This window comes from Rhinolophus hipposideros (genome assembly GCF_964194185.1).
Source record: "Rhinolophus hipposideros genome assembly, chromosome: 1".
NCBI classification, from domain to species: Eukaryota; Metazoa; Chordata; class Mammalia; order Chiroptera; family Rhinolophidae; genus Rhinolophus; species Rhinolophus hipposideros.
Genome location: NC_138047.1, coordinates 56,889,580 through 56,916,840, shown reverse-complemented (window position 1 = coordinate 56,916,840; position 27,261 = coordinate 56,889,580). Strand labels below are relative to the sequence as shown.

Here is a 27,261-nt window from a genome sequence, read left to right as displayed (position 1 = left end):
GCTTGCCCAGCTTTACTAGTCGGTGCCTCTCTGCTCGCCTCTTCAACTCCCCAACAGACCACGAAAACATCTAAAAAAGCTGTCTGCATCAAGCTATGTATTTGCCCCTAAAAGTATACAATCCTATGAACACCAAAGGAGCTAGGAGGAGACAATGAACTTGAGAACAGAGAGAATGTAGCAGTAAGGCAAAGATGGCATTATAGTGGGCCAGTGATTATTGGCAAAACACGAATGTACATTATTTCCCTATAAGATTGGATTACTACTGGATTATCTTCTGAAACTGGGAGACAGACGCAAAAAACACTTGCAGGAGAGGCAGTAAATCACAATAGTTAAAATCACTGGGCTTAAATCCTGGTTTTATTAGTGATTAGCTATACAACTTCAGGCAAGTTACTTAACTTCTTTCTGTCTCTATTGCTTTGTTGTTGCAGGGGCAATCATAATATTCATCTCATAATTCCAATTATTAAACAAGGTGAGTAGGTCAAGTACACAGTACAGTGCCTGGTCCATATGGAAGTCAAAAATATTTGGTGTGTTCAGGGATACTGTGGATGCCTGACCATGGCACTGTACACCAGAAGCTAAACAATAATGAATGCCAACTATAATTAAAAAAAAATATTTGGTGTGATTATTATTTTTTTATTGTTGTTATCAACACCAGTGTCATCAGACGACTAGCGCTGAGCCACAGGGTGCTTCCTCCTGATTTCCTCTGCTTGCCCAATTCATTTCTCAAGAAAGAACACACCCTAACACTTGTACCTGGCGTATTGAAAGCTGATGAGGGACCACTGGATATGGAAGACATTGTCACGGACCACATTGGGCTTACTGTCTTTCACCAGAAACTGAAAACTATCCATCATGTCACGGATCTTCTTCTCATGCAACACATAACGAATCAAGCCCAAGTTCACGTCCTCTGTGAGAAAAAAATATACCGTGAATTAGCCCATGGCTGTAAAAAACAGTCTCAGAGATTCCCACACCAACACACCCGTGTATTCTTCTAATGGGTCACAGACAGAACTCGTTTTCCCAAGAACAAAAAGGGATAGTAGTCTTAAAATTAAATGTTCCTGCCAGATTTAAGAATAAGATCCTATTGCTATGTGTTACAAAAGGTTGCTCTTATGCTGTTGTAAAATGAGAATTCCAGGGTCCTGGCAAAAAAGCACTTTAATAAATGTCTATGGCATGTTAGAGACAAATCTGAGAAATGACAGAGACAAGTCTCCAACCTCATCCTCTGTGTATATATGCTCATGCCCACACTACCTTCTAAATAAGGTTCTTTGGAAGGTAGATGTTACTAAGAAAAGCTGGGGGTTGGATTAAAACAGCCCATATACGAGGCACAGAAAAAATGGAGCAGAAGAGCACATAAGACAGAGGTTAAGGAGTAAAAGCAAATATGGCATATAACTTATAAGATCCAGTTTTGCAGTGACTCCTCCCAATCAGGTCTATTCTCAAAGGAAGTCTAGGAGACTGTAAAAAAGCTTATAAGCAACTAAAATACAAAGTACTCTATTTGATATGATCCAAAACAGGAAAATATTCCTGTTGAGCAATTTACCCATGTTGATTTTAATTTCTTTGCTGAAGACTAAAAAAAAAAAAAAATTCCATAACTCTAGAGAACAAAAAGTAAACCACACAGGTTCACAGATCTTTCATAAAGTCGGGTGGCTGGTTTTGATTTTTTTTTTTTTAAATAGGAAACCAAGCAGTATCATGTGATTTCCTTCCAGAAAACCTGGCCAAAGCCAAAAGCAATTTGGGAGCTGAGGAAGCATGGTAATGATGTGGTTTTTGTTTTGCTTTGTTTTTTTTTTTTGTTTTTTGTTTTTTTTTTTTTTTTGTATTGCCAAAATTCAGTGTAACAGGCAAACAAATCAGGAGAAGGAAAATTCCCAGGTTGAATGGTAGACACTACAAGATATATTTGTTTGCAAATAGGCTACTTAGGGGTGAGAAGCTGGAAGTGCTTGTGAGAAAGATCAGAGAGGTAGGGAGAGAATAGATTCCTCCCATTCCTTGGTTCTCCAAATGCCCACCCTGCGTGAAAGTCACAGCAGCTCTTCCAGGCCACAGCTTGTTCTCCACGGAGCCATGCTTGGGGCCCCTTGTAATCTCGTAGACAAGTTGCAGGTCCTCCGTGTCCGGGTCCATGGTCAGCAGTTCCTTCTTGGTGATCAAGTTGGTAGCCTGGAATAGAAACCCATTAAATTTACTTCCTGATGTGGGAATAAAGCAAGAACAAGACCCCGTGACTCAGATTTAATTCAGTTGAACAATGATTTAGGGAGTGTATTTACTGCATAGGAAACTGTGTCATTATTGAAGAGGATATGAGGATAGAAAACATGCCAGTCTATGCTCTTGATGTGCTCATACTTCACTGGGCATGAAAGGCTCGTGAGCAAGGTAGTTGTGGCAAGAGCTTTAACGAGAGATACTAAACGAGTGTTATACACTTTTCGGGAGAGGAAGAGATTGAATTCCATCTGAATTGGGGAGAAAGGGATTTGAGGTGGTGGAATTTGAATTTGGGCTTTAAAAAAGGTTGGAACTTTGAATGAATGATACAGTACAGGGAAGATGGCCATTTTATATCTTACGGGAGTCAAGTGCAATTCTTGCAATTAAGTAAGATAAATTTATGATACCCTAATATTGCTCAAATATATGGGATAAATTTTAATTCACTCATTCACTCATTGAACAAAGATTTAGTGAAAGCAAAGGTCTGAGAGAAAACAAAAGGCCTGGTCAACATTTTAAATGCTAAAATAAGGACACGTAAGTGACCTTTGGATTTGGCAAAATAGAGATCATTGGTGACTTTCGTAAGAATCACTGCAGTAGGGAAGGAATGGGAAGTAGGAAACCAATTGGAGAGTGTCAAGAAGAGAATGGGATGGTTCTGAATAAGACACAAAAAATTAAATAGGGCACAAAAGGAGTTTTCACTGATTTTGTTTCGTATATTTAAAAAAATCCCAATTCGTTCAGTGGAAAGCTACAGTACAACAGCTGTATTTACAGGCAGATCTCATTTTATTGTGCTTTATGCTATTGCACTTCACAAATATTGTGTTTTTTACAAATTGAAGATACAACCTTCCATGAGCAAAAAGATTATGATTCTCTTTATTGCAGTACTCGCTTGAGTGAGTAATCTAGAATTAAACCCACAATATCTCCAAGGTATGGCTACATAACCAACTAATCAGCTCCATGGAAATGAGAAAATCCACATCTTAGAGGGAATACCACACACAAAATTAAGAAATTATTTCTCAAACTGAAATGAAGAACTGTGTGAGTTTGGGTGGGGATGGAGATTTAATGCTTGATATGTTGTTACCAGGTGAGAATTATGCCATATCTGAAAACGACCAAATTGAGATTTAGAAGAAGGAAAAAGAAATTTCTAAAGTAGAATTCCTTTGAGGACACTCATTTTCAAAAATATTTCCTTCCCATTTATGGTGTTTCCATATGTTTCTCCAAATCCATCCTCCCCTTCTAGTTAACAAAGTTTCAGCTGAGCACCTCGCTGCCCAGCTATAGGCTCTATTTTCCAGTCTCCCACGCAGCAGACGGGGCCATGTGGCCAATTTCTTACTAGAATAATATGAGTGCAAATGATGTGTTTAATTTCTGTACCACTTGCTTAAAATGAAGTTTCTTGCCCTCTACTTCTCTGTTTGTCCTCTTCCCTTGGCTCCAGTCACCAGCAACAACCCAGGGATGGCAGAACAATAAGATAGAAGGAATCTGCCATGTCTGAAGGTCATGTGGAGTTCTAGTCGACTTACTTACTTCCATCCTTTATGTGAGAAAAAATAAACTGCTATTTTCTTTACACTATTATATTTTGGGAGCCATTTTATAAGAACATCTTAAACTATGTACAATCCTAATCAAACTCGGCTCACTTAGGGAAGAATAAACATGAGCTGAGCTCAGATTCTGTTCATAATTTATTGTCATGCATAAGGCTATTGCCCAAGTTGGTCAATGTGAATGTGGCAGATGGAAAGGCCTTACCTTGCCATCCATATACTCCAGCCATTGGAGTCCTAGGTTGGTAACAATTCTCGGGGTGCCATCATCTACTGGGAGAATATCTACTTGGAACTGCTGAGGTGCTGCTGTCATAATCTGTGGGGGAAGCCAAAAAAGATAATTAATCTTTCACAGACATCTGAAACATGTCAGGTCCAGGACCTACAAAGCTGGAATCCCTGAAATCAGCTGACACTTCAGAATGGGCAACTGAGCCAGTTTCCATTACTTATCACCACTTGGCATGAGGCTTAAGGGAGAATGCTGATTGATAAAATGGGAACAATATGAGAAGAAAAGCAAGAAACAAGTAGCACTCTTGCTGGAATTTCACCTGCTGTGAAATTTGACTTTCACACATCTACACGTTCTTTAGTAGACTTCAATGTTTCCCTGAGGTGAAACAATAAACAAAATATTTTTCTTTCAACAAGTCTTGTTAAAATTTTCCTGAGAGGCAGACAAAAATCATTATGAAAATGTTAATGTCAAAGTCACCAGTTGGAATTCTGCCAGATGTAAAAAGAGGTTTCATGGGAAGAGACTTGATTTCTCTTTTCTTCCTTTCCCTTCTTTTCCTTTCCCTTCCCTTCCCTTCCCCTTTCCCTTCCCTTCCCTTCCCTTCCCTTCCTTTCCCTTCCCTTCCCTTCGCTTTTTTTTCGTTTGTTTTTTTTTTAGTTTCAGGTGCACAAGACAAAGTAATACTTAGACGTTTATCATTTATATCCCTCAAACTGTTGAACCTCCCTCCCCCATCCACTATCCCTCTGACATCGCCCCCCATCCACTACCCCTCTGACATCGCACACAGCTATTACATTTCCACTGTCTCTATTCCTAATGCTGTACTCCGTTTCTTGTAAGTACACACACACACACACACACACACACACACACACACACACAAACTTGTATTGACATTCATTATTGTTCAGCTTCAGCTTCAGGTATACAGTGCAGTGATTAGGCATCTACATCATCCCTGAGGTGGTCTCCCTAATGAGACAAGTGTCCATTGGATACTCTACAAAATCTTTACAACATTATTGATTACATTCCCCAAATTAATTTTCAAAACCTCGTGGCCATCTTGTGGTTACCCACTGTTTTCTAATCCCCTTACCTTCCCCCTTTCCCCACCCCCGCCCATCTAGCAACCCTCAGTTTTTCCTCTTTGTTGCCGAAACTGTTTCTGATTAGTTCATTCACTTATTCTTTTCTTTAGATTCCACATATAAATGAGATCATATGGTACTTGTCTTTCTCTGTCTGACTTATTTCACTTAACACAATGTTCTCTAGGTCCATCCATGTTGCTGCAAATGGTAAGATTTCTTTCTTCTTTATGGCTGTGTAATACTCCATTGTATAAATGTACCACAGTTTCTTAATCCAGTCATCTACCGATGGGCATTTCGGTTGTTTCCATGTCTTGGCTATTGTGTATAGTGCTGCAATAAACATAGGAGAGCATGAAGTTTTTTTAATTAGAGTTTTGGATTTCTCCGGATAGATACCTAGGAGTGGAATTGCTGGATCATAACATAGTTCCATTTTCAGATTTTTGAGATACCTCCATACTGTTTTCCATAGAGGTTGCACCAATCTGCAGTCCTACCAACAGTGCACAAGGGTTCCCTGTTCTCCACATCCGCGCCAGCACTTGTTGTTTGTTGATTTATTGATGATAGCCATTTTGACTGGGGTGAGGTGGTATCTCATTGTGGTTTTTATTTGCAATTTTTTGATGGTTAGTGAGGTTGAGCATTTTTTCATATGTCTGTTTGCCATCTGTATGGCCTTTTTAGAAAAATGTCTCTTCATGTCCTCTGCCCATTTTTTAATTGGGTTGTTTGTTTTTTTGGAGTTGAATTGAGTGAGTTTTTTTTATAGATTTGTGATATTAACCCTTTATCAGATATATCTTTGGCAAATATCTTTTCCCATTCAGTAGGATCCCTTTTTGTTTTATTGATGGAAAAAACTTTTTAGTTCGATGTAATCCCACATATTAATTTTTTCTCTTATTTCCCTTGTGCGAGGGGATATATCAGTGAAAATCTTACTCCAGGTAATGACTGTGAAGTTTCTTCCTATATTTTCTTCTAGGAATTTTATGGTTTCAGATCTTACATTTAAGCCATTACATTTAAGTCTTTAAGCCATTTTGAATTTATTTTTGTATATGGTGTAAGGAGGTGGTCCAGCTTCATTTCTTTGCATGTGTGTGTCCAGGTCCTTCCTTTCTTTTTAACCAGAACAGTCCATATGGGGAAAAGAGGTAGAAAAAATCAAGAATAAAAGAATGATGGTGAATAGTAAAAATACATTTTGGTTTATAATTTCATTTTTACACAGATACACATACACACATGCATGTTGAGTGTGACTCAGCACCTCACTGTTTCTGAGACGATAAGGCAAGCTGGCACACAGGGCAGCAGATGCTGGCGTTTCCATTTCTACAACCCTCCTTCTAAATTATTTTCATTTTTAAAATAACACGGTTCTCCAGAGACCCACCGTGACCTTTTACATTTATCAGAGAGGTAGCCCCCTTACTGATTTATCCTGAAATCTTTTTTCTCTTCTGAAAGTCAAACTAACTGGGGAGCAGCTACAATCTGGGAGAGAACAAATAAAAGTGATGAGCTGCCAGGTGGTGATGCCGTGCAGACACGGAAATTGCAGGGAAATCCCAAGAGCCATTCCACTGACACCTCAGCCAACTGAGAATGACCTTCTCACAGGCTGGCTGTCTCTAAAGGAAGCAGGAGGATATTTCTTCCAGAAAGCAATCGTTCCCATTCATCATCAAAGTCGGGAAGGAACTCTGCAGGACCGAGAAGATGACCCTTTGATTATCCTGGCAGTACGGTAGGGTGTGATTATGTAGCTCACTAAAATTGCTTCTGCCAAGTCAGACACAGATGTGTGAGATGTAGGTGTATCCACAGGCCTACCTTTTACCAGGGTTGCCGTTATTCCCACGGGAGGGTTTTGGGACTGCAGGAGATCTGGCTAAGGAATGAGGAAATGAGTAAAGATGGCAAGGGAGGGTGTAGAGGGGCTGTCTTAATGTTTCTTCCAGACACTTCGATATCAGAAGGGAGCAATTCTCTGAAGGATGTAAAGCTTGATGGCTGCATAACCTCAAGAGAAAAGCATCTTTACCTGTTTCACATGCTGGTCCTAAAATGATGAAAGAGATGGTGATTACAGCCACAGTTTATTGGATGCTTCTTGTGTTTCCTGTGGAAGGCACTGGCTAAGAGCTTTATGTACATCACAAGGGTAGATATCATCCCCATTTTACATATAGGAAAGCTGAGGCTTAGAAAGGTTAAATGACCTATGAAGACACTCAGCCAGTAAGTGACAGTTAGAATTTAAATCAGCGTCTGTAGGATGCAAATGTCATTTTAACCATTGTTCTTCTTCATGAGACTGAGAAACTCTGGCTGGCTAAGGGGACACATAAGAGAGAAAAACTATCTAGAACCATATAATATCACTGAAAAAAAAGATGAAAGAAAAATGAAAGGAATATAGGGTGAGCAAAAAGGGAAGGAGGAATAATAGTAATAATAACAGTAACTATCACCTTCTATTGAAAGTGTTCACAATTTGCCAATAGTGTTAAGTACTTTATGTGGATTACCTCCATTGATCCTTAGACTAATTGAAGCTGGTGATTATTATTGTACCCATTTTACAGATGAAAAGTTAAGGCTTGGAGAAGGTAAGTAATTTGCCTAAGGCCCATTCCTTAGTGACAGAATAAGAACTCAAACAATGCTATCCTTGGCCTAAACATGACCTGTTGTGTCTCTCCACAACCTTTGGCATGCTTTGCTGCACCTCCCTCTCTGTTGTTTTCACCCTTACCTCTTTCCCTCCTTCCTCAATAATAAAGAAAGGATTTGTTCCATCAGCAACAGTGAAGGTGAACCAGTCTCTGAGGGAGTTGCTGCCATCATGGCTGTAGCTGACCCGGTTCTGGTAGATGTCTTCCATGGTGAAGGTGGAGGTGTGCTGGAAATGCTGGCCGTTGGTGGTTCGCTCGATGGTGCCATGGCGTGGGGGCTGCACGATGGTGAACGTGACAGACTCAGCCTGTCAAGCAGGTTAAAAAAGAAAAAAAGCAAGAGGAGAAGGGAAGTTTGTAAGAGAAACCAGATAAGGGAGTGAAGGCCAACAGGTGGTCAAAGGTAGCCAACACTTATATCATAAGGACTGCATTTTCTTTATAAATACCAAAAATAAAGCGAAGGAGAGAGAGAAATTATATTGGTTACTACCATTGGACTTGTATTCTAGTAACTTTAGTTGTAAGACTAAGACATTTAAATTTGTCTTTTGAGGGTCACGGGAAAACTTGAATCTTTAACTGCTATCAGGATGATAGGAACCAGACTTTTTAAAACTATTATTTCCTTTCAATCATCTCCTACCACTTTCCCCAAACTCATATACAGAATCCCATATGCATCAGAATGGAAGTTAATTTCCCATTTCTAATTGCTGCTTCTAGGGTAACACACAGAAGGAAAAATAAAGAGGTAGAAAACCCTGCTCAAGACTTTCCAGTGATTTCCCAGCAACTTAGAATACAATGCAAAGGCCTGACCTGGGCCAAAGAGGCCTCTGTGATGTGGTCCCAGGACTTCTTGCTGGGCCCACTCTTCCTTTCCTGCTTGCTCACTGCCTTCCAGACTCTGGGCCTCTTATAACTCAAAGATCCCAAACGTGAGCACAGGGCCGTGGCACTTCCGGCACTTCTGCCCGGACAGCAATGCTCCCAGATGGCTGTGTAGCTTACTCCCTTACTTCACGGTAACTCTGGTCCTCTGAGAAGCCTTCCCTGCACGCTGTCTCAAACAGCACACCTATAAATCTCTATCTCCTTTTTCTGGCTTTACTTTTACACATAGCACTTACCATATCTGACAGGATATTCTATGTTCTTTCTTTCTTTATTGTCTGCTCCCCTAAGCAAAGGTTGAAATCTCCCTAAGGCCGGAACTTTATGCATTTTGCTCACAGCTTTGTTTTTAGCATCTAGAGCTCAGGCTGGCACTAGTAGGTCATCAATATTTGCTGAAAGAATAAATGAATGAATCAATGCTGCTGCACAGGGTCGTGTGTACACAGAACTAATTAATAAATGCTGTGGTACTTTTTTATGGGAGCTAAATTATGCCTGACAGCATCACAAGAATAAGAGTTCTGTGTGTACATGCCCTGTTTTGCTTTATAACGCCTAGTTCTTTGGGGATGCTCAATTGTAATAATTTGCTGTCACCCAGAGAAGTCTGAGTGAAGGAGGTAAAAAGAAGGGAAACATGTATAGGTGCTGAAAATCCTTGTTCACGCTAATAAGGAATAATAAAAACACTGGGTAAAATGTCATTCACCTCATTTTCTATAAATTGTGAAAAAATTCAGCATGTTAAAAGGAATGTTATATGCAATCAGGGGAAAAGGTGAATGTATTTAGGGTTTCAGGAAGGGTTTAAAAAACAGTTTGATCATAAATGTATTTGTTTCTCTTTTCCAGAAGGTTGTGGGTCTCTTCGGGTTTTTAATCCTTCAAGGATAGTTGTACTACCCTCATCACTCTGCCCTCTCTTTAGGATACACAGTCATAAAGCAACCTCTGCCAGCAGATTGATCAGCCTCTCATTCAGCCAGAGAAGCCACTCTTACCTCTGTGTCTGCATCTACCGCCTTGAGCTCAAACTCTGTGATGGTCTTCCTCACGCCCTCCTGTACCCGCATCCCCAAGCTCTGTACCATGGGCAGCGAATCATCCACAGGGCGAAGAGTGATATGGAAAGTCTGAGTCACCTACAATGACAGAAAAGTGCAGGTGGGACACCTGTCCCCAGCACCCACAGGAGTAGTAGGTGGGTGCCCTCTACTTTCCCAGTTACACCATTCCTGGCAGGCACCCAAAAGTGAGTTCTCTTGGGCAAGAGCCCGAGGGGCTGTCAGAAGTTGCCTCTATCCTTGGCTGCGAGCAGAGGAACATGAAGCCCTCATAGGACCAGTAACTCTGTATATTTCAAAGAAGACTGCTCTGAATCAACACCCATCCAAGGAGGGAATCAAGTTTCTCACCTACCTCATTGACTCCATCCGACAGCGTAAAACTGAAGGCATCTGAATGTTCCTCGGACTCACTGGAGTGGATATACTGAATGTTCCGTGATGTCAGGTCAGCTTGAGTAAAGGAACTAATCTGGATACCTAGCAGAGGGGGAGGAAAGAAACAAACAGGATGCCAAAGTGCTAGCCATACTTCTAAGGCGAGGGCAATGTCATACTCTCACCAGAGAGTCCTTCGTATTTTTCTCTTAGCATTTATGTGCTTCTCCCTAAGACGTTGTGTTAGAGTTGTTTGTGTATTTTTTCCCCTACAATGGCATATGTTCCGTGGGAGCCCATGTTAACTTAATTATCTAGTCTTCCACTATGTGCGAAGCCAACAGCAGGTGATCAATAAATGTTACTGTCTTCTCTGTTGGGGTTTATGTATGCAGGTCAAATCTGTACAAGGTAGAACCATCGCTTTGTTCTCTAAACTCTTCTCTCTCAAATTTTATATTCCCCCATAGCCTCATAGTCCTTTCTGAAAACTTGCCCCAATGTTTAATATTGTATAATTTTTAATACTGTATAATTTTTAATATGGTATAGCTTTTGAACACTGGACTCACAGGGCTTGGCTAAACATAGCCTTGTTTCTGTGATTGGCGAGCCATCCCCAGCCTTCATAATTGCATTGGGTATTCTTCAAGGTCTCTTTCAACTCTCTCTCTTAAAAGATCCCTTTCAATGCTGTGGATGCCTGGTCATGGCATTGTACACCAGAGGCTGGACATTAATGAATGCCAACTATAATTTTATGTGTATAATGTGATGGCTCGGTGTGAGGTCGGGGTGGTGGTGGATGGGGGGAGGGGGGTTCACGGTGTGAGGGATGTAAAAATAAAAAAAAAAAAGAAAAAGAAAGGATCCCTTTCAAAAGCAACGATTCTAGCTTCTCATATACTACGTTAGCCTGGTTAGCAGTAACAAACCTTATTGTATGACTTTGGGCTTTGGGCACTCATTTTATATCAACTCTAAAACGACCTAGAATCCAGTATTTTTTAACATGATTGAAAACATGTTACATTTTTTTTTCAGTTGTTTTAAAAGTAAAAAAAAAAGAAAAAGAAATTAGTGATTTTGAATAATGTGAAAGTATCCCACAAGTGAATAACATCATGTTTTCAGATGTCCAAAACAACATTTAGCACAGAATTCTTGCTTCCATCCTAGGACTCTGGGATTATTCTCTGGTACCAGCCAAGACTGAAACAGAATCATATCTTTTAGTCCCTCAGCACAAATTTCCTCTTTCTGATGTGGGTATTGGGATATTAATCCATTTAATCTAATCCCTTAGTTTGGTCCTGAAATTCCTTTGCTGCTGCCTGGGATTTATCATTTGTCGTTGTTAATCCTGGCAAAACAAGTTCAGCTTCTCTGTAAAAAAACAAACAATAAACCCAAACAGATTTTACTTTGACTGTGATACCAGTATCACTGCTTTATCTAAAAAATAAAAAATAAAAAAAAAATTGACCCACATGGTTTACATTTATATCTCTCTTTATCATCTAAAATTTGTCACCCAAATACAATAGCCTACTGATATTGGGACATTAATTTTTTGATGAGACATTTTATATTTCTGTGCTTGCTACATCAGCTCTTGACAGGCAAAAAATGTAGCCCCCATCTGACAGCTTTTTTCTTTGGCTCTGGATGGAAATCCATACCATTCTTTAAAAACTTAATAACTTCAGACTGGCTGCAGTGAGAATTTTAAATCTCTCCCTGCTGTGAATCCATCCTTAGAGCACATGGGGAAATACTTGTCTGAATTCTCACAATCCACTGATTACCTAATTCTCTGTTCTCTTTATGAGAGTCTAAGACTGACTGAGAAAGGTGATAGATTTTTTTCCTTCCTCTTGGGAAGGAAGCACTGGAATTGATTTTTTAAAAACATTTTTATTGAGAAGAAATTGACATATAATAAGTTACACATATTTAAAGTGTACAATTTCATAAACTTTGGCACATCCATGAAACCATCACCTCAACCAAAATATTATCACTCCAAAATTTTCCAGCGGACGCTTTGTAATCCTTCTATCCTACCCTATCCCAAAACAATAAATGAATTGTTTCTGTCATTATAGATTAGTTGGCATTTTCTCTAATTTTTTAATAAATAGAATCATACAGAATGTACTACTTTATGCTTGATTTCTTTCACTTCACATAATTATTTTACAGTTCATCCATATTGTAGCATGCATTAATATTTCATTCCTTTTTATTGCTGTGCAACATTCTGTTGTGTGGATATATCATAGTTTGTTTATCAATTCAATTGTTGATGGACATTCAGGTTTTTGTAGTTGGAGGCTATTACAAATAGCCTCCAACTTGTGCTATGTGCACAAGTCTTTGTATAGACTTAAGTTTTCATTCTTCTTGGATAAATCTCTAAGAGTGGAATGGCTAGAATATATGTTAGGTGTATGCTTTTTAAAAAACTGACAAAGTATTTTCCAAAGTGGTAGCACCACTTTTTGTTTCCACCATCAGTGCATGACAGCTCCAGGCTTTGTCTTAGTGGGCCTTTCCCAATTCATTCTAGAAAACATTGAACACCTACCAAGCGCAGAATACTGTTTCAGGCTTGCTTTTGAATATATTAGATTTTACCTTTTAACAACTCTGGAAAGTCAAGGTTGGCATATTACCTCCATTTTTTTTTTTATAGATTATGATACTGTAATACAATTAGAAAAGCAATGTGACCTATCCAAGGTCATGCAGCTAATACAAGGAACGAGCTGGGACTGGCACTCTGAAGTTTAGGCCTGCTAGGAGTACCTTTTGTAAAACTCATCTAGCCCTTTCAGTCTAGAGGAGCCTCTTGGATATCACCCTTATCTTTATTTTTTTCCAACATAAAAGCAATACATGCCTATTAGAGAAAATGTGAAGTGTACAGAATAGTAAAGAATCACAAAACCACTCATAGATTTACCACTGAAATATCACATCGTAATATTTGTGAATTGAATTATTTTTTATACAATACTTTATGGATTATGACCTCTTTCTTCTGTGAAATACTGATCTTGATGGAGTATTTATCATTTATGTGATAACCATAATTAAGTGCCAGAAGGTAACCAGCTGCATCTAGAATGTAAGCTCCAAGAGGACAAGTATTTTTGTGGCTTCTTCACTAACATGCAACTAGAATAGTGCCTGGCACACAGTAAGTACTCAAAACCTGTTTGGTGAATGAATTTACTTCATTCACTGTAATCGATATCTAAGAAGCCCTACTGAGGATAGATTTTCAATCTCTATACACTTTTGTCCCTTCAGTTTTAGCCTTTGCTAATTGGGCATTGGAAGACTTCTGCTACTCACTTGCCAGCAAGATGGTCTTTCTTAACATATTGTCCCTATAGCTGATACACCAGGTAGTTACAGTTTGAAATATTTTAAAGGCTTTTAATCCCATCAAAGGTGTTTGCAGTCAGCAACCTGCTGACTAAACTATGTATCTGGTAGTATTCTGGAGACCCACATTAACCCTGTCAGGTTTTCCAATTCTCCTGGAAGGCCAACACGTTACAGAAAGTTCAGTCCAGGTCAGGGAAATGGTGTGGGAATAAAGCATCTTTGAAGAAACTGCCTTCCTAAGAGGAAGTGAGGAGATTGCCTTGGCCCTCCTACTTCCAGCATGGCTATGGGATGACTCTGTGTCCCCCTCCAGCTCTGCTGGGAGGCGCTCAGCTTTTCTGCTTCAGATTTTCTTCAAATCCTCCTGTTATGGGCCAAATTGTATCTCCCTCCCCACCTCCAAATTCACATGTTGGAGTTCTAATCCTCAGTATCTCACAATGTGACATTATTTGGAAACAGGATCATTGCAGAGGTAGTTAGTTAAGATGAGGTCGTTAGGGTAAGTCCTAATCCAATATGACTATTGTCCTTATAAAAGGGGAAATTTCGACACAGCTATATACATATGGAGAGAACGCCATGTGAACAGAAAGATGGCCACCTACAAGCCACGGAAAGAGAGCCTTCCCTCAGAAGGCACCAACCCTGCCAACACCCTGATCTCAGACTTCCAGCCCCCAGACCTGTGAGACAATGCACTTCTGTTGTATAAGCTGCACAGCCCATGGTCCCTTGTTATAGCAGCCCTCACAGGCTCACGCACCTCTGCTCTCAGGGAGAACTAAGCTAAGGCACTAGGTGCATTCTATCTTTGCTGCTGTCACAATACTGAGATACAGAGAAAACCAAAGATAGCTTTGCTCAAGCATCACCTCCGGGAAGTCTTTCCTGACTCACCCAACCCCTCTCTTCGGCGGAACTCAGTGCCCTTTGGCTCCCACTGTCCTCTGTCATGTTGCTGTCATAGCTACTGAAACACATTTGCATACATTTGTTTACATGTCTATCGTGTTTCTCCGAAAATAAGACCTAACCAGAAAATAAGCCCTAGCATGATTTTGCAGGATGACATCCCCTGAATATAAGCCCTAATGCATCTTTTGGAGCAAAACTTAATATAAGACCCGGTCTTATTTTCGGGGAAACATGGTGCCCCGTCTAAAATATAACTTTTCTCCTGCAGCAGTGACTCAATAAAAGTCTGATGGAGGGGAGAACCAGTGCTGTGCTAGAGATTGCTATATGCCAACATTACTTCTCCCCTACTTTAAAAATATAACCCCCGACTATTAGCTGAGCAACTGGATCCCCAGTTAGGGCCTACACTTCCTAGCTGCCTCACAGCTCTGTGTGACTATGCTCTTCCCACTTAGGATGTGATCAAAAGTGATGTGTGCTCTCCCAGTAATACCCCTAAAAAGAGAACTGGATGTGGGCTCCCCTGGACTGTCTCCCTTTCTGCTAGCTGGGGGATGACAATAATTACAGTAGTTGTTGGGCCAGAAAGGGGAGCCTCATGCTGAGGAGCATGGAGCAACCTCAGCCATCTGGGCCACCGGCCTCTGGATTTTTCTGTGAGCGAAAATAAAAGTCTGGTTTCAGGCACTGTGTTTTGGAGTCTCTTTATTCTAGCAGCTTAGCTTCTGTCCTAATAATTTAATTCCTTACTCTGATTTCCCAAGTCTTTCGGATCTCTGATGTGAGGGTGTGGCCCCTCAGCCTTGAAATGCGCACAAATGGGACTCGACACTCATGTTACTCTCCTCGGTGGGAGGAGGCTCGTGTCTGTCTGTCCTCTGCACAGTTCGCACAAGCACAGGGCTCCCTACATCTCCTCAGGGAAAGAAAAGAAGACCTTCACGATTTTCCTGTCTATCTGAAGAGAACAATCTATAATCGGCTGAAGAAGAAAGACAGCGTGAGAATAAGTCCACGTCATACTGAACCATCAAGAGGATGTCTGTAAGCACTGGTGGCAAGTGATCATTCCAAGAGGCATCTGGTCCCGAAATAGCTCAGTGCCTGCACTACAGAAGTTGCTTTGCTCTCCTTAGAAAGACCAGGCCCCTGCCCCACCCCAGCTCCTGGCAGAGACACCCCTGCTCTGAGGCAAATGGGATGAGACGCTGCTGCTCTTCGCTAAGCTGTAGCCAGCTGCCTTGAGAGGATGATAGGTCGGTCATCAGCATGGACTTCCTCTACAGGGAGACCTTTGACATTTAAAAAGAATCAAATGCAGGAGAACAGTCTCATTTAGGGGAGACAGGGAAGGAGAGAATGCTGATGAAATGCTACAGAAAGGACTCAGTGTAGGCTTGGTGGTGAGGGAGGGGCAGGAAAGCCCTGCCCTAGTAGCAATGGGGAAGAGCCCCTGAGAATAATAGGGTGGGGACTGGGTCCTTGTATCTGGTCTACCTAGAGTTACTAGAAATAGCAGATTGATTAACAATGGTGGGAGCGGGGAGACAATGTAGATTAGGAAGTCAAGCCTGGTGGAAAAGGGCAGGTGAAGGAAGCCTCCCAGGTAGAGAAAGCCAGCTCCCTATTTGGGGAGGGCACTTTCCCAAAGGAAGGGAGAAGTGTGACCACCTGTGGGTTGCTCCCTAAGGAGTGCTGGCTTGTTCCTGGCAGACAGAATTTAAGCCCAATGAAGGCTGAGACTGGAAACACAGAAAAGGCAAATTTGGAGCAGCTTTACACAGGATGCAATACAGCCTGGGGTCAGGAAAGAGAGAGGGCTGAGACTTACCAGCAGGTAGGTACTGGCTGTGCCTTGCATAAAGCTCAGAGCCTTTTAAAGCCCTGCACAGTGTGCATGCAGTTGCCCAACACAATCATCTTTGGAGAGATACAATCAGCACCCTGACAGAATTCTGGCAGAAGCAATTAGCTCATGAATTAGTTATCAAATATCTCATGCAGCCAAGGTCTTAGCAGTGCTGATCTGCATACTTCCCCCAGGAATTTGGGGACAAAAGGGCAGGCCACCTGCTTTAATCTGCATTAGGGATTTTGGCCAATCTGTCCATCCTTCTCCATGCCCTCCCACCATATGCACTCAACACTCCCTCCTCCAGCATTACCGTGGACCCCGACATGGTCTGGCTACCTCACCTCCTCCTCCCCATCACTCTCCACTTCTGGAAGCTCATCTCCCACCACCCTCTCCCTCATTCACTCTGCCGCAGGCACACTGGTATTCCTGCGTCTGGAACGTGATCTGCCTGCCTGATCTCTCCGCAGCTGTTCACACACGCCAATCCCTCTGTCTGGAATGCTCTTTCCTCATCCATCAGTTTGACTGGCTCCCTCACTTCTTCATATCTCTGCTCACATGTCCTCGTATTATTAGGGAGGCCTTCCCTCAGCCCCTTGCTCCCTGTGCACCCTGGTGACGCCCTTATTTCTTCCCCTAACACCTATCACCATATGATGTGTTGCTTGTTTACTGTCTGACTCCCTGCATTAGATGGTGAGTACCATCAGGGCAAGTAATTCTCTCGTTTTGCTATTTCCCTGGTTGAATGAAGAACCTGTAACCTAAAATCCAAGAAAAAGCAATGAAGATCTAAATCGCCTGCAAGCTGTCACTGCCTCTATGATGTACGAAATAAATACAATTCTCCCTTTAGATTGTTTATTCAGCAAGTGCCTCTTGTTCCTCACATCCATTCAGCTGCCAAGTTCTATATGTTCTCACCCTGAAATTCTTTAATTCCTTCTTTCTTTCCTTCCTTCCTTCCTTCCTTCCTTCCTTCCTTCCTTCCTTCCTTCCTTCCTTCCTTCCTTCCTTCCTTCCCCCCTTCCTTTATTCAACCAATTATTGTTCATTGAATACTTACCAGGTACCAAGTATCGTTTCTTACGTTATTCTCATCTTACTATTCCCACTACTGCCCCCTGCTCTCCCTGGTGAAGCCTCACTAGCTCCTGCCTGGCCAAATGTGAAACTTCCTAACCATTGTCAGTGCCTCCTTTTTCTTTCTTCCGGTTCATCTTGTTGGACACTAGATAAATTAGACTTCCTTTCCCTGCTCAAAATTCTGCAAGTGACTCCTTATCACCTATCAAAATACATAGGGATTACTTATCCCAGCATTGAAGACCTTCCATAAAGTCTCTATCTATCCAGGAGCCCTATCTACTATTATTTTCAGAGTATATGCTGTAGCTAAACTGGCTCACTCATTGTTTTTTGAATGTGCCCACACACTGTTCCCATCTCTTGTAACAATGCAATTTCTGTCTGCCCAAAGTCTATCTTTGAAGGGTGCTCTTAAATGCCACTGATATGAGCTTTTTACCCAATGTACTTTTGAACTACTATGACACCAAGTTTATACAGTTCTTAAAACACCTGCATAAAGGGGGTCAGATATGTGGTGACGGAGGGGGACTAGACTTGGGGTGATGAGCACACAATGCAATATACAGATGATGCATTATAGAATTGGACACTTGAAATATGTAATGCTATTAACTAATGTCACCCCAATAAATTTAATCAAAAAACACCTGCCATATTCTTCCCTTAGTTATGGTTATCTGCAGAGGTTCCTTATCTCACCCAGTAGAAAACTGTGGAAGGTAAGAGTTGCATTTCTTTTTTTTTTTCTTTTTTAACTTTTATTTATTTTAAGTGTGTTTTTTCAGGACCCATCAGCTCCAAGTCAAGTAGTTGTTTCAATCTAGTTGTGGAGGGCGCAGCTCACAGTGGCCCATGTGGGGATCGAACTGACAACCTTGTTGTTAAGAGAACTCCGCTCTAACCAACTGAGCTAACCGGCCGCCCCAAGAGTTGTATTTTATTTTTCTCTTTTTTTCTTTCCCCAGCAGCAGCTAAACTAGAATGTTGCTCAATACATATTTTCCCTTGCTCTTTGCTGAATTAGATTTTTAAGCACAGTGCATCATACCATGCCAGGTGCTCAAAGAATTTAAAAGAAGAACAGGGTGCATTGTTTGCCCTAAAGGAATTGACAATCTAGTTATGGAGACAAAATTGCTTATATAAAATGGCAATTTTTAAAATCAACTTTCAGCAGGTAATTACTGAGCATCTACGTGTGCCATGTATAATGCACGGTCATATAGAATGGCCAAAATTGGTGATGCAGAAAACAAATACTAATAAAGGCAGATTCCTGGCGTATGTGTCCATATGCTGTGGCTGCCCCGAATGCTTACTTTTGATTTGATGAAGCAGCAATAGGCTTACCCGGTGATGCTGCATGCTCCAGGTGGCCTAGCTGGGGCTGTCTGGTGATTCTGTAGGTCAATTCTGCAGGTTCACTCTCGTGGTCAGTGGCAGAGAGCTGCAGAGTAGTGATTTTCTTCACAGAGTTTTCATCCAAGACCAGCCCTTTGTTAGTGGTGATGACTGGTGGAGATTTGTCTTCTGAAAAATATCAGAAATAGTGATTTGAAATGGGACCATTTCGTCCTCCACTTCATGCACAGGGATAAGCTCAGAGTAGTCCTTAGGCCTGAACCTCAGAGAGTGCCTCAAAGAGCGCCTCAAAGAGCCTGAGCTTCACATAGTGGAGGGGATGTGATCCCAGATTTCCATACCAGCTGCGTAACGAGAAGGCTCGGCCTCACGGTGATCACAGTGTAGACCATATAACCGCAGAACTGCTGACGTGTTTTTAGAAACGCGATGCCACCTTACCCGAAACACTGATGGAAAATGACTGGCCAACCAATTTGTTGCCTTCTCCATCAACCACATCAAATCTAAAAGCAAAGCTCCCGCCAGATTCTCCTTTTCTGTGGCTGTATTCTACTTGGCCTGTGAAAAGAACAAAAATAGGTTGAGATTTGCTATTAATGCTTTCTGCCCTTATTTCTGAAGTGTGAGGTAGGAATTCGATCTGGTATTCACACCAGTGAGTCAATTAACACCTTCCTCTCTTTGACAATGCTTTTGACATTTTAATCTAAAGTTTTCATTGCCTTCTTCCCTGTTTCACTGTGGGTTTCCTCACAAAGACACCTTATAATAACATCAGCCCCAAGTCCCATTGCTTATGGTTTTGTGAGGCTCAGCTTTTGTGAAAGACTGTAAGGAAGTCTCATGAATAACTAGATCAGCAAAATTGCCCACGTGGAAAATGTGCACTGACCGCGGCCACAGCGTTGGTGTGACCCTGGTATGTATCCATGTCACAGGACAAGAGGACACATATTCATGTCACAGGACAAGAGGACGCAGCCCACACTCTCCCAGAACGTGTCACTCACAACTTCCATTCCAGCCTTAAATCATTTTTGGAACAGCATGAGATATAACAAACCAACGAATAAACAAAATGGATAAACTCTACACAGAAGTCAAAAGCATCCAAAGGGGGAAGTGCAATGTGTTACATTTTTGTGAACCCACAGCACTTCTAAGTACCCTCGCAACGTAAATGGAACCAGAGATCTGGGAAGAGGTGCCTGCTCTCATGTTTTTCAAAGACACACTGAGACAAGGAATCATTAATGAATTACATTCCCTTGGCCTATTCCCCCCCTTCATAACAGTACAGACAGGTCCAATGAGAATTTGGCTGCTACCCATTTTAAATGTTAGTGCATGGACTAACTTATTTCTGCCCCTTGGAGGCATAATCCCTCCTCTGAATGGAACTGCACCTCATCACGTGGTGTAGGATTACTTTTTCCCTCCAACATGTAACTGTTTTTCCCCCCTTCTTTACCCCTGAAAGCACTGTACAGTAACTATGTAGCATTTAACATTTATGCTTTTACACTCCATCAGCATTTCCTGGAGGAGAGATGAGCTATGTAATCTGCCCCAGGCAGCTCCGATTTATGCCCTTCCATTTTGCTTAGTTCATTAACTTGTGCTCTTGGGGGAGCTGAAAAGAGATATAAATTGTTCACCTCAGGCAGGCATAATTTTCACCTTAATCCATCCAATTGACTTCTTTTTCCTTTCTCACATACACTTTTTAGTATCACAGCAAGTCAATGATTTTTTTTTCTCCCTCCATAGTAGCCCCAAATGTCATCAATGCTACGTCAAAGGATGAACACATTTTAGCCGAGAAGAATTGTGAAAAAAAAAAATAACTGAGGAGACAAGAAAGAATAAACGAAGCCACAATTCAACTCTTACTCAAAACAAAGTGTGCACAGTTTACTGCCATAGGCTACTAGGCATTTAACTCCCATTGTACCACTGTGGGTGGAGTCCATGGAAGTCTGGGGAGGCAGAAGAAAACTGGCTGACCTTGGCGAATGTCAGCCTGGGTGAAACTTCGAATGGGGCCTTTAACGGAGATTTGCTCCAGGTCGCCATGCTTTACCATCTGCAGGCGCCCTGCACCAGGATCTTCCTTCACGATGAACATCACCTGACGGTCATCTGAGTCAGTACCTGCCACTTTCAGGTACTGTTCTGTGATGCGTGCTACAGACCCTAGAAGAGAATGGGAAAGAGTAAGTGATTCCCCATCACTGCTTTTGAAAAGGATGTCAAAAGATTTTAGGAGACTGGATAGTAAATTATCATGCATTCTCTGGGTCTAAGTAAGTATCAGGTGAATTGCCATTCTGTTTCCAGCTGAATACATGTTAATTTCCCCAAATGAAATAGTCTTCACTTTTCAATTTGCTAATCATCCCCTGACTTTAGATCTGAGCACCTTTTCTCTTCTGATTCATTTTCACTCTTTTCCCTATGTTCACTCTACTCCTGCAATTTATCAGTCAGTACCTAGATCTCCATATTAACTCCTGATTCTGTGATGTAATTCACTTCTAGAACTATGATGAAACCTGTTGGATCTAATTTATTTACTTTCTTGAGAAATGCCAAATCATAAAAAACATATCTGGTTGCCATCTCAGACAGAAAAGTCAAAATCATTGTTCCTGAAGAAAGAACATAAGGAGATTACGGAGCAAGGAGACCCAAACACAGGGCACTCTGAAGCTGCACAGGTATTGGGAATGCAGGCCAGGTACTGGTTACTGGCAAACACTTCTTCTCAGGGCCTTGCCCCTTGCTTTTTAGTCTAGACATTTTCTCATATTAAAATTAGTAAATTCTGGTAAAGTACATCCTAGTGATTCACGTGTAATACATCCTGGTGTTTGGAGTGGCAGTCTACCATGGGTCATGAGTATACCTGCATGTCAAGAATGCAAGGAATGACCACTCATTATCTGGGTAATTCTTAGCAAGCAGCCCTGAGGGATGAGGTGACATCTTCCTTTGGGACACAGAGCAGACTTGCTTATAGCTTTTTATAACATGGGGCATTTCCCCAGCTCAGTGCTTCTCTCCTGTAATGCATCCCACTGCACACGAAGGCATATACCTGGGCCCTCTGTACCAACCAAATGAGGCTTGGAGAGCAGAGGAAACTGACTCAAACTTGCCACCTGCTGTGCTATGAGTAACAAAGTACCTTGTCTCTGACTGAGGAATCTCATATCTTCCACCATGAAACAAGAATAGGCTAACTTAGCTTGTAAATAGGGTAAAGTTAAATCCAAGACCTAATACTTGGGACCTTTGGGAATCTCCAAATTTTCAAATACCATTATACCATATATTTTTTAGTACAAAATACATGGGACACAAAGAATAGACAAACAAGCAGAACTCCAGTAGCATGTAGATGTTCTGTGGGAAAAAGCCCACTCGTAATTAACTCCTTACTGCACCCTTACTGCAAGATTGAAGTTTGTCGAGACATCATCAAAATGGCAGCATGAGGTGAGCCTCTGGAAATCTCCCCTGGAATTTACAACAAATTAAACAGCTATAACTCCACAAAGGACTCCCTGCACAGCAGACAGGCAAGACAAAGAGACCCACTACGAAAATCAACTAAAGGCGGGCGGATCACGTGAGCAGAGGAGGAGGGAAGGGGGAAGTGAAGAGACCGAGCAGTGCAGGCGCAGGACCAGGACCTAGCTCAGTGCTCTGAGCTCGCTGCATCCTGGAACTACCGCAGCTGCGGGAGAGGGAAGAACTTGGACTACTAGGGCTCCGCTTGGGGCCCACAGGGCTGAGGGGGCAGCATATAACACGGCAGAACCTAATGCTCACAGCACAGACCTTGGAGCAAAGACTGAGGAAAGAAGGATGAAAAGGGTGGTTTAAGCCCTCACTGCCAAGCAGAGAACAGAAGCCTTAGGCACTGAAACTGGCCGCCACCTCTCTACCCTCCCAGAGCTCGCCCTACCCCACCTGCCCAGTGCTAGAAGCAGAACAGTAGTGGTGTCAGATCAAAAGAACAGAATATTTGCAGTTCTGAGAATTGTGGTCCGCAGACACAGATTCGCAGCCCAACTAGTGCCAACAAAGGGGAGGGAGCTGTGGAGACAGGACTGCCTGTGGTGGTGGTCGCTGCCATTGCTCTGGGCCACCTCTCACAACTCACCCCGCCCCTTTCCCCACCTATCTCGGCGGATCACTGCAGGAGTAAACAGAATTGCTGAAACACACGGCTCTGAATCTGGTGCACGAAGAGCTCTGGAACTTCAAAAGCTCTCCACATCCCGACAGGGACGCGGTGCCCTATGACCCAGGCAAACTGCTAACAGAGGAGAAGCCTTCCAGGGAATCGCCCGATTGTGTGAGAAGCTGGAATAGTGCAGAAAAAAAAATAACAGTACAGTGTGAGAGAGAAAAAAAGGACTGCAGTTGGAGAGAAAATAAAACATTCTACAACATGTACGGGAAAACAAAAGAAAGACCTCTTCCTATCAACCTGTTGTAGAACCCACTCCTGTAGATGTCTAGAACGAGAAATAATATATCAGTAATTGCCATGAATAATGAAGGCAACAAGACAGCTCAGAAAGAAAGTGAAAAGTCTCCAGAAAATGAACTTAAAGATATGGAAATATGTGACTTAAATGACAGAGAATTCAAGATTGCAGTTCTGAAAAAACTCAACGAGATGCAACAAAACACAGAAAGGCAGTTTAATGAACTCAAAAACAGTCAAAGAACAACATGAGCATTTTACCAAACAGATTGAAATTTTAAAAAAGAACCAAATGGAATTTCTGGAGATTAAGAACTCAATAGAAGAAATTAAGAATGAAATAGCCAGCTTAGGTAGTAGAGTTGACCAGGTGGATAAAGAATCAGTGACATCGAAGACAGAAACCTGGAAATGACATGGATGGAAGAAGAAAGAGACTTGAGACTTAAAAGAAATGAAAGAACTCTACAAGAACTTTCTGACTCCATCAGAAAGAGCGATATAGGAATAATGGGCATACCAGAAGGAGAAGAAAGAGAGAAGGGAACAGAGAGTATATTTAAACAAACAGTCGATGAGAACTTTCCAAACTTGTGGAAAGAATTGGATCCTTGAGAACTCATGAAAGTCAACAACAAAAAAAACAAACAACCCAATTGAAAAATGGGCAGAGGACCCGAAGAGATATTTCTCCAAAGAGGACATACAAATGGCAAACAGACATATGAAAAATGCTCAACATCACTAATCATCAGAGAAATGCAAATAAAAACCACAGTGAGATATCACCTCACCCCAGTCAGAATGGCTTTCATCAACGAAACAAATAGTAACAAGTGTTGGAGAGGCTGTGGAGAAAAGGGAACTCTCATACACTGTTGGTGGGAATGCAGACTGGTGCAGCCGCTATGGAAGGCAGTGTGGAGGTTCCTCAAAAAATTACGAATAGAATTACCATATGACCCAGCAATCGCTCTCCTGGGTATCTACCCAAAAAATTTGAAAACATTTATGCATAATGACACGTGTGCTCCAATGTTCATTGCAGCTTTATTTACAGTGGCCAAGACATGGAAACAACCAAAATGTCCTTCGATAGATGAATGGATAAAGAAGTTGTGGTATATATACACAATGGAATACTATTTGGCGGTAAGAAAAGATGAAATAGGACCATTTGTGACGGCATGGATGGATCTTGAGATTATAATGCTAAGTGAAATAAGTCAGACAGAAAAAGCAGAGAATCATATGATTTCACTGACATGTGGTATATGAACCAAAAACAACAAAAGAACAAGACAAACAAATGAGAAACAAAAACTCATAGACACAGACAATAGTTTAGTGGTTACCAGAGGGTAAGGGGGAAGAGGGTAGTAGATGAGGGTAAAGGGGAACAAATATATGGTGATGGAAAGAGAACCGACTCTGGGTGGTGAACACACAATGGGATTTATAGATGATGTAATACAGAATTGTACACCTGAAATCTATGTAACTTTACTAACAAATGTCACCCTAATAAACTTTAATTAAAAAAAAAGAAAGATTGACATTTATCATAGATCTCTCACTGTTGCTTATACATAGGCAAAAGTGTGAATGTTAGACCCTCAGACACCATTTCTAATGATTCCCAATTATTTGCATAATCTCTTTTAGTGCATAATGGCTTCCCAATTGTCCCTCCAGGTGTTTTTTTTTCTTTTTTTAAATAAGCATGTCGAAAATCCTGGTAGATTTCTTTTGTTGTTTCTTTCCGTGGGGTTTGTTGGACAGTGGCAATGTTCTAAGAAACTGGGGCCCAATAGTGTTTAGATAAATTAAGACTTTTTAGGACCCTGGAAATAGTATAAACTCTTCTGAGTCTTTTCCCAAATTCACAGACATAGGCATCTTGTCCAAAGAATTTCAGAGATTCACATTTGTCACTCATAAAATAACAGTTCTCCCCAACTCCAGTCTCCCTGAGCTCTGAACACCTAGTTCAGTATCCTCCCACAGCACTTACATGGAAGGAAGTACTACACACTGACAAAGAACCACAGCCATTCTCTTCCATGCCTTTGGTACCTGCTGAAAGTTGTAGGCCTCGGTTAATAGCCAAGTAGGGGGTGTCACCCATAGGCAGATCTATGTATATCTCCATCCTCCCTGTGTCCATGTGGAGGCCATCAGTGAGAGAGAACTGGAACTCATCCACTGCCACTTGAGGACCACCAGGCATGTACCCAACCAGGCCACCCAGGATGTCCTGGTAGCTGAAAGATGAGCCCTGGTCTAAAATCCTCCCATTCTCCAGAGGCTCAGAAGCACTTTTCCTCTGTAGGAGATGACCTGAGGAAGGAAGTAAAGAAAAACAAAGAAACAATGGTAGAATATATAGGGCACCAAAACACTGACTGATTTTATCAATTATTCTGAGGCTATTTAGAATGTCAGTTGCCTCAGAGGCTCTTGGGGACACACACACATAAATAACCAACAGCTTAGCATTTTATATATAAGCACAGGGTGATTCCCTGTGGCCTTATCTACAAATAAAGAAGATAAAGTTCCACTTTCCTGGTTAAAAATCTCTTAAGGAGACCCAGATGGATGTGGTAATATAATGGCTTAGAAACCAAATCTCCCTCTATGAATTCAAACTCATTTCATTATCTAAACCTTATTTTTCCCTTTCGCAAAGTGAAAATAGAACTGTTTACCTGCTGCCTTCCTCCTAGGGCATCTGGGATGGGAGATAAGAACACGTTTTGAATTCCTTTTGAATTCAGAAAGATACTAAGCATCTTTGGGTTGAGACATAGTTTTCTGTTTTCAAGGGCTATGTGTACTGTAATTGGACAGTTAAAGTGCTTCATTAAAGAAAGTGAAAATGAATGAAGGTGAGCTAAAATGCCACACCAACAGCCTCTTCTATTAACTCTCCATCAACAGCAACACTTTCATCTTTAAAAGATCAATGGTCCTTGGGATGGACGAAGACATCCCTTGGGAGATGAAAGTTCCAAAGCTTTAGCTGACACCAGAGGGATGGCACTTAGAAAAGCAGGTAGAAGATTCCCACGGTGGCTTTTACCTCTGGTTTAATCATGAAAAAGTGCTTTTTTTTGGCAAAAGTGACAAACTCATAAAGACATCTAACACACCTCTAACCTTAAGTGAGCACCTTTGGCAATTAATAACAAGGCAGCCACACTGTTCCTTGTATGAGATGGACTAGGATTACCAAGCAATAATGCCTGCCCTGAGAAGAAGACATGCAGACCCTGAAAAGTGCTTTGCCTGGGGTTATTAGGAAAGCAAAAAAACAGCTGAATTGAATTTCAAAAACTCCATTTGCCTAGGATTCAGGCTTTTAGAGCAACCAGTGTTGACTGTGACCCCAAAGAATATTAGCTAGCTGTGAATTTGATTACACTTTGATGCAAAGAATAGATGATATACAGGGAATGCAGGGGAATAATCAGCTGAAATCTGTGTTTCCTCTAATAACACATGGGGCATTTCAATTAAGAAGCTTTATATAGCAGTGTGTCCTACCGTGGTCAGGCTCTTTTGTCAATACAAAAATCAGCTCATTATCTGGAGTGTCCAGGTCTTGTAGGCTCAGGGAAGAATTGCTTATCACCACTCCTGAGCGCAGCTGCACGTGCAGGGGCTGCAAAGTCATCCTGGGAGGCTCATCATTCTTCCTCTGATTAAAGCATAAAATATTAAGTCTCACACAGATATTGGTTTAAGAAAGAAACATGCGCATTAGTCAGAGAAAGTAATATCATATCGATGGCGTCAACTTTCACTATCGCAATAACATTTATGGGTCACTATTTTTAATTCCCAATCAAAATAATTAGTTTGAAAGGAGAGCAAGTCA

The 27,261-nt window shown here is 41.5% G+C and overlaps 1 protein-coding gene across 1 annotated transcript in view; it reads right to left on the bottom strand.

Moving 5' to 3' along the window:
* Nucleotides 1-27,261, bottom strand: part of FRAS1 (Fraser extracellular matrix complex subunit 1) — a 423,267-nt gene that overhangs the window by 50,958 nt on the left and 345,048 nt on the right. The window contains exons 43-53 of the mRNA XM_081054857.1: nucleotides 26,928-27,081; nucleotides 25,455-25,718; nucleotides 20,885-21,073; nucleotides 19,316-19,435; nucleotides 18,863-19,042; nucleotides 10,220-10,344; nucleotides 9,802-9,942; nucleotides 7,981-8,208; nucleotides 4,075-4,188; nucleotides 2,076-2,226; nucleotides 778-937 (exon numbers count right to left, since the gene is read on the bottom strand). Coding sequence (XP_080910983.1) covers nucleotides 778-937; nucleotides 2,076-2,226; nucleotides 4,075-4,188; nucleotides 7,981-8,208; nucleotides 9,802-9,942; nucleotides 10,220-10,344; nucleotides 18,863-19,042; nucleotides 19,316-19,435; nucleotides 20,885-21,073; nucleotides 25,455-25,718; nucleotides 26,928-27,081 — 1,826 coding nt within the window. The remainder of the gene's footprint in view (nucleotides 1-777; nucleotides 938-2,075; nucleotides 2,227-4,074; nucleotides 4,189-7,980; nucleotides 8,209-9,801; nucleotides 9,943-10,219; nucleotides 10,345-18,862; nucleotides 19,043-19,315; nucleotides 19,436-20,884; nucleotides 21,074-25,454; nucleotides 25,719-26,927; nucleotides 27,082-27,261) is intronic.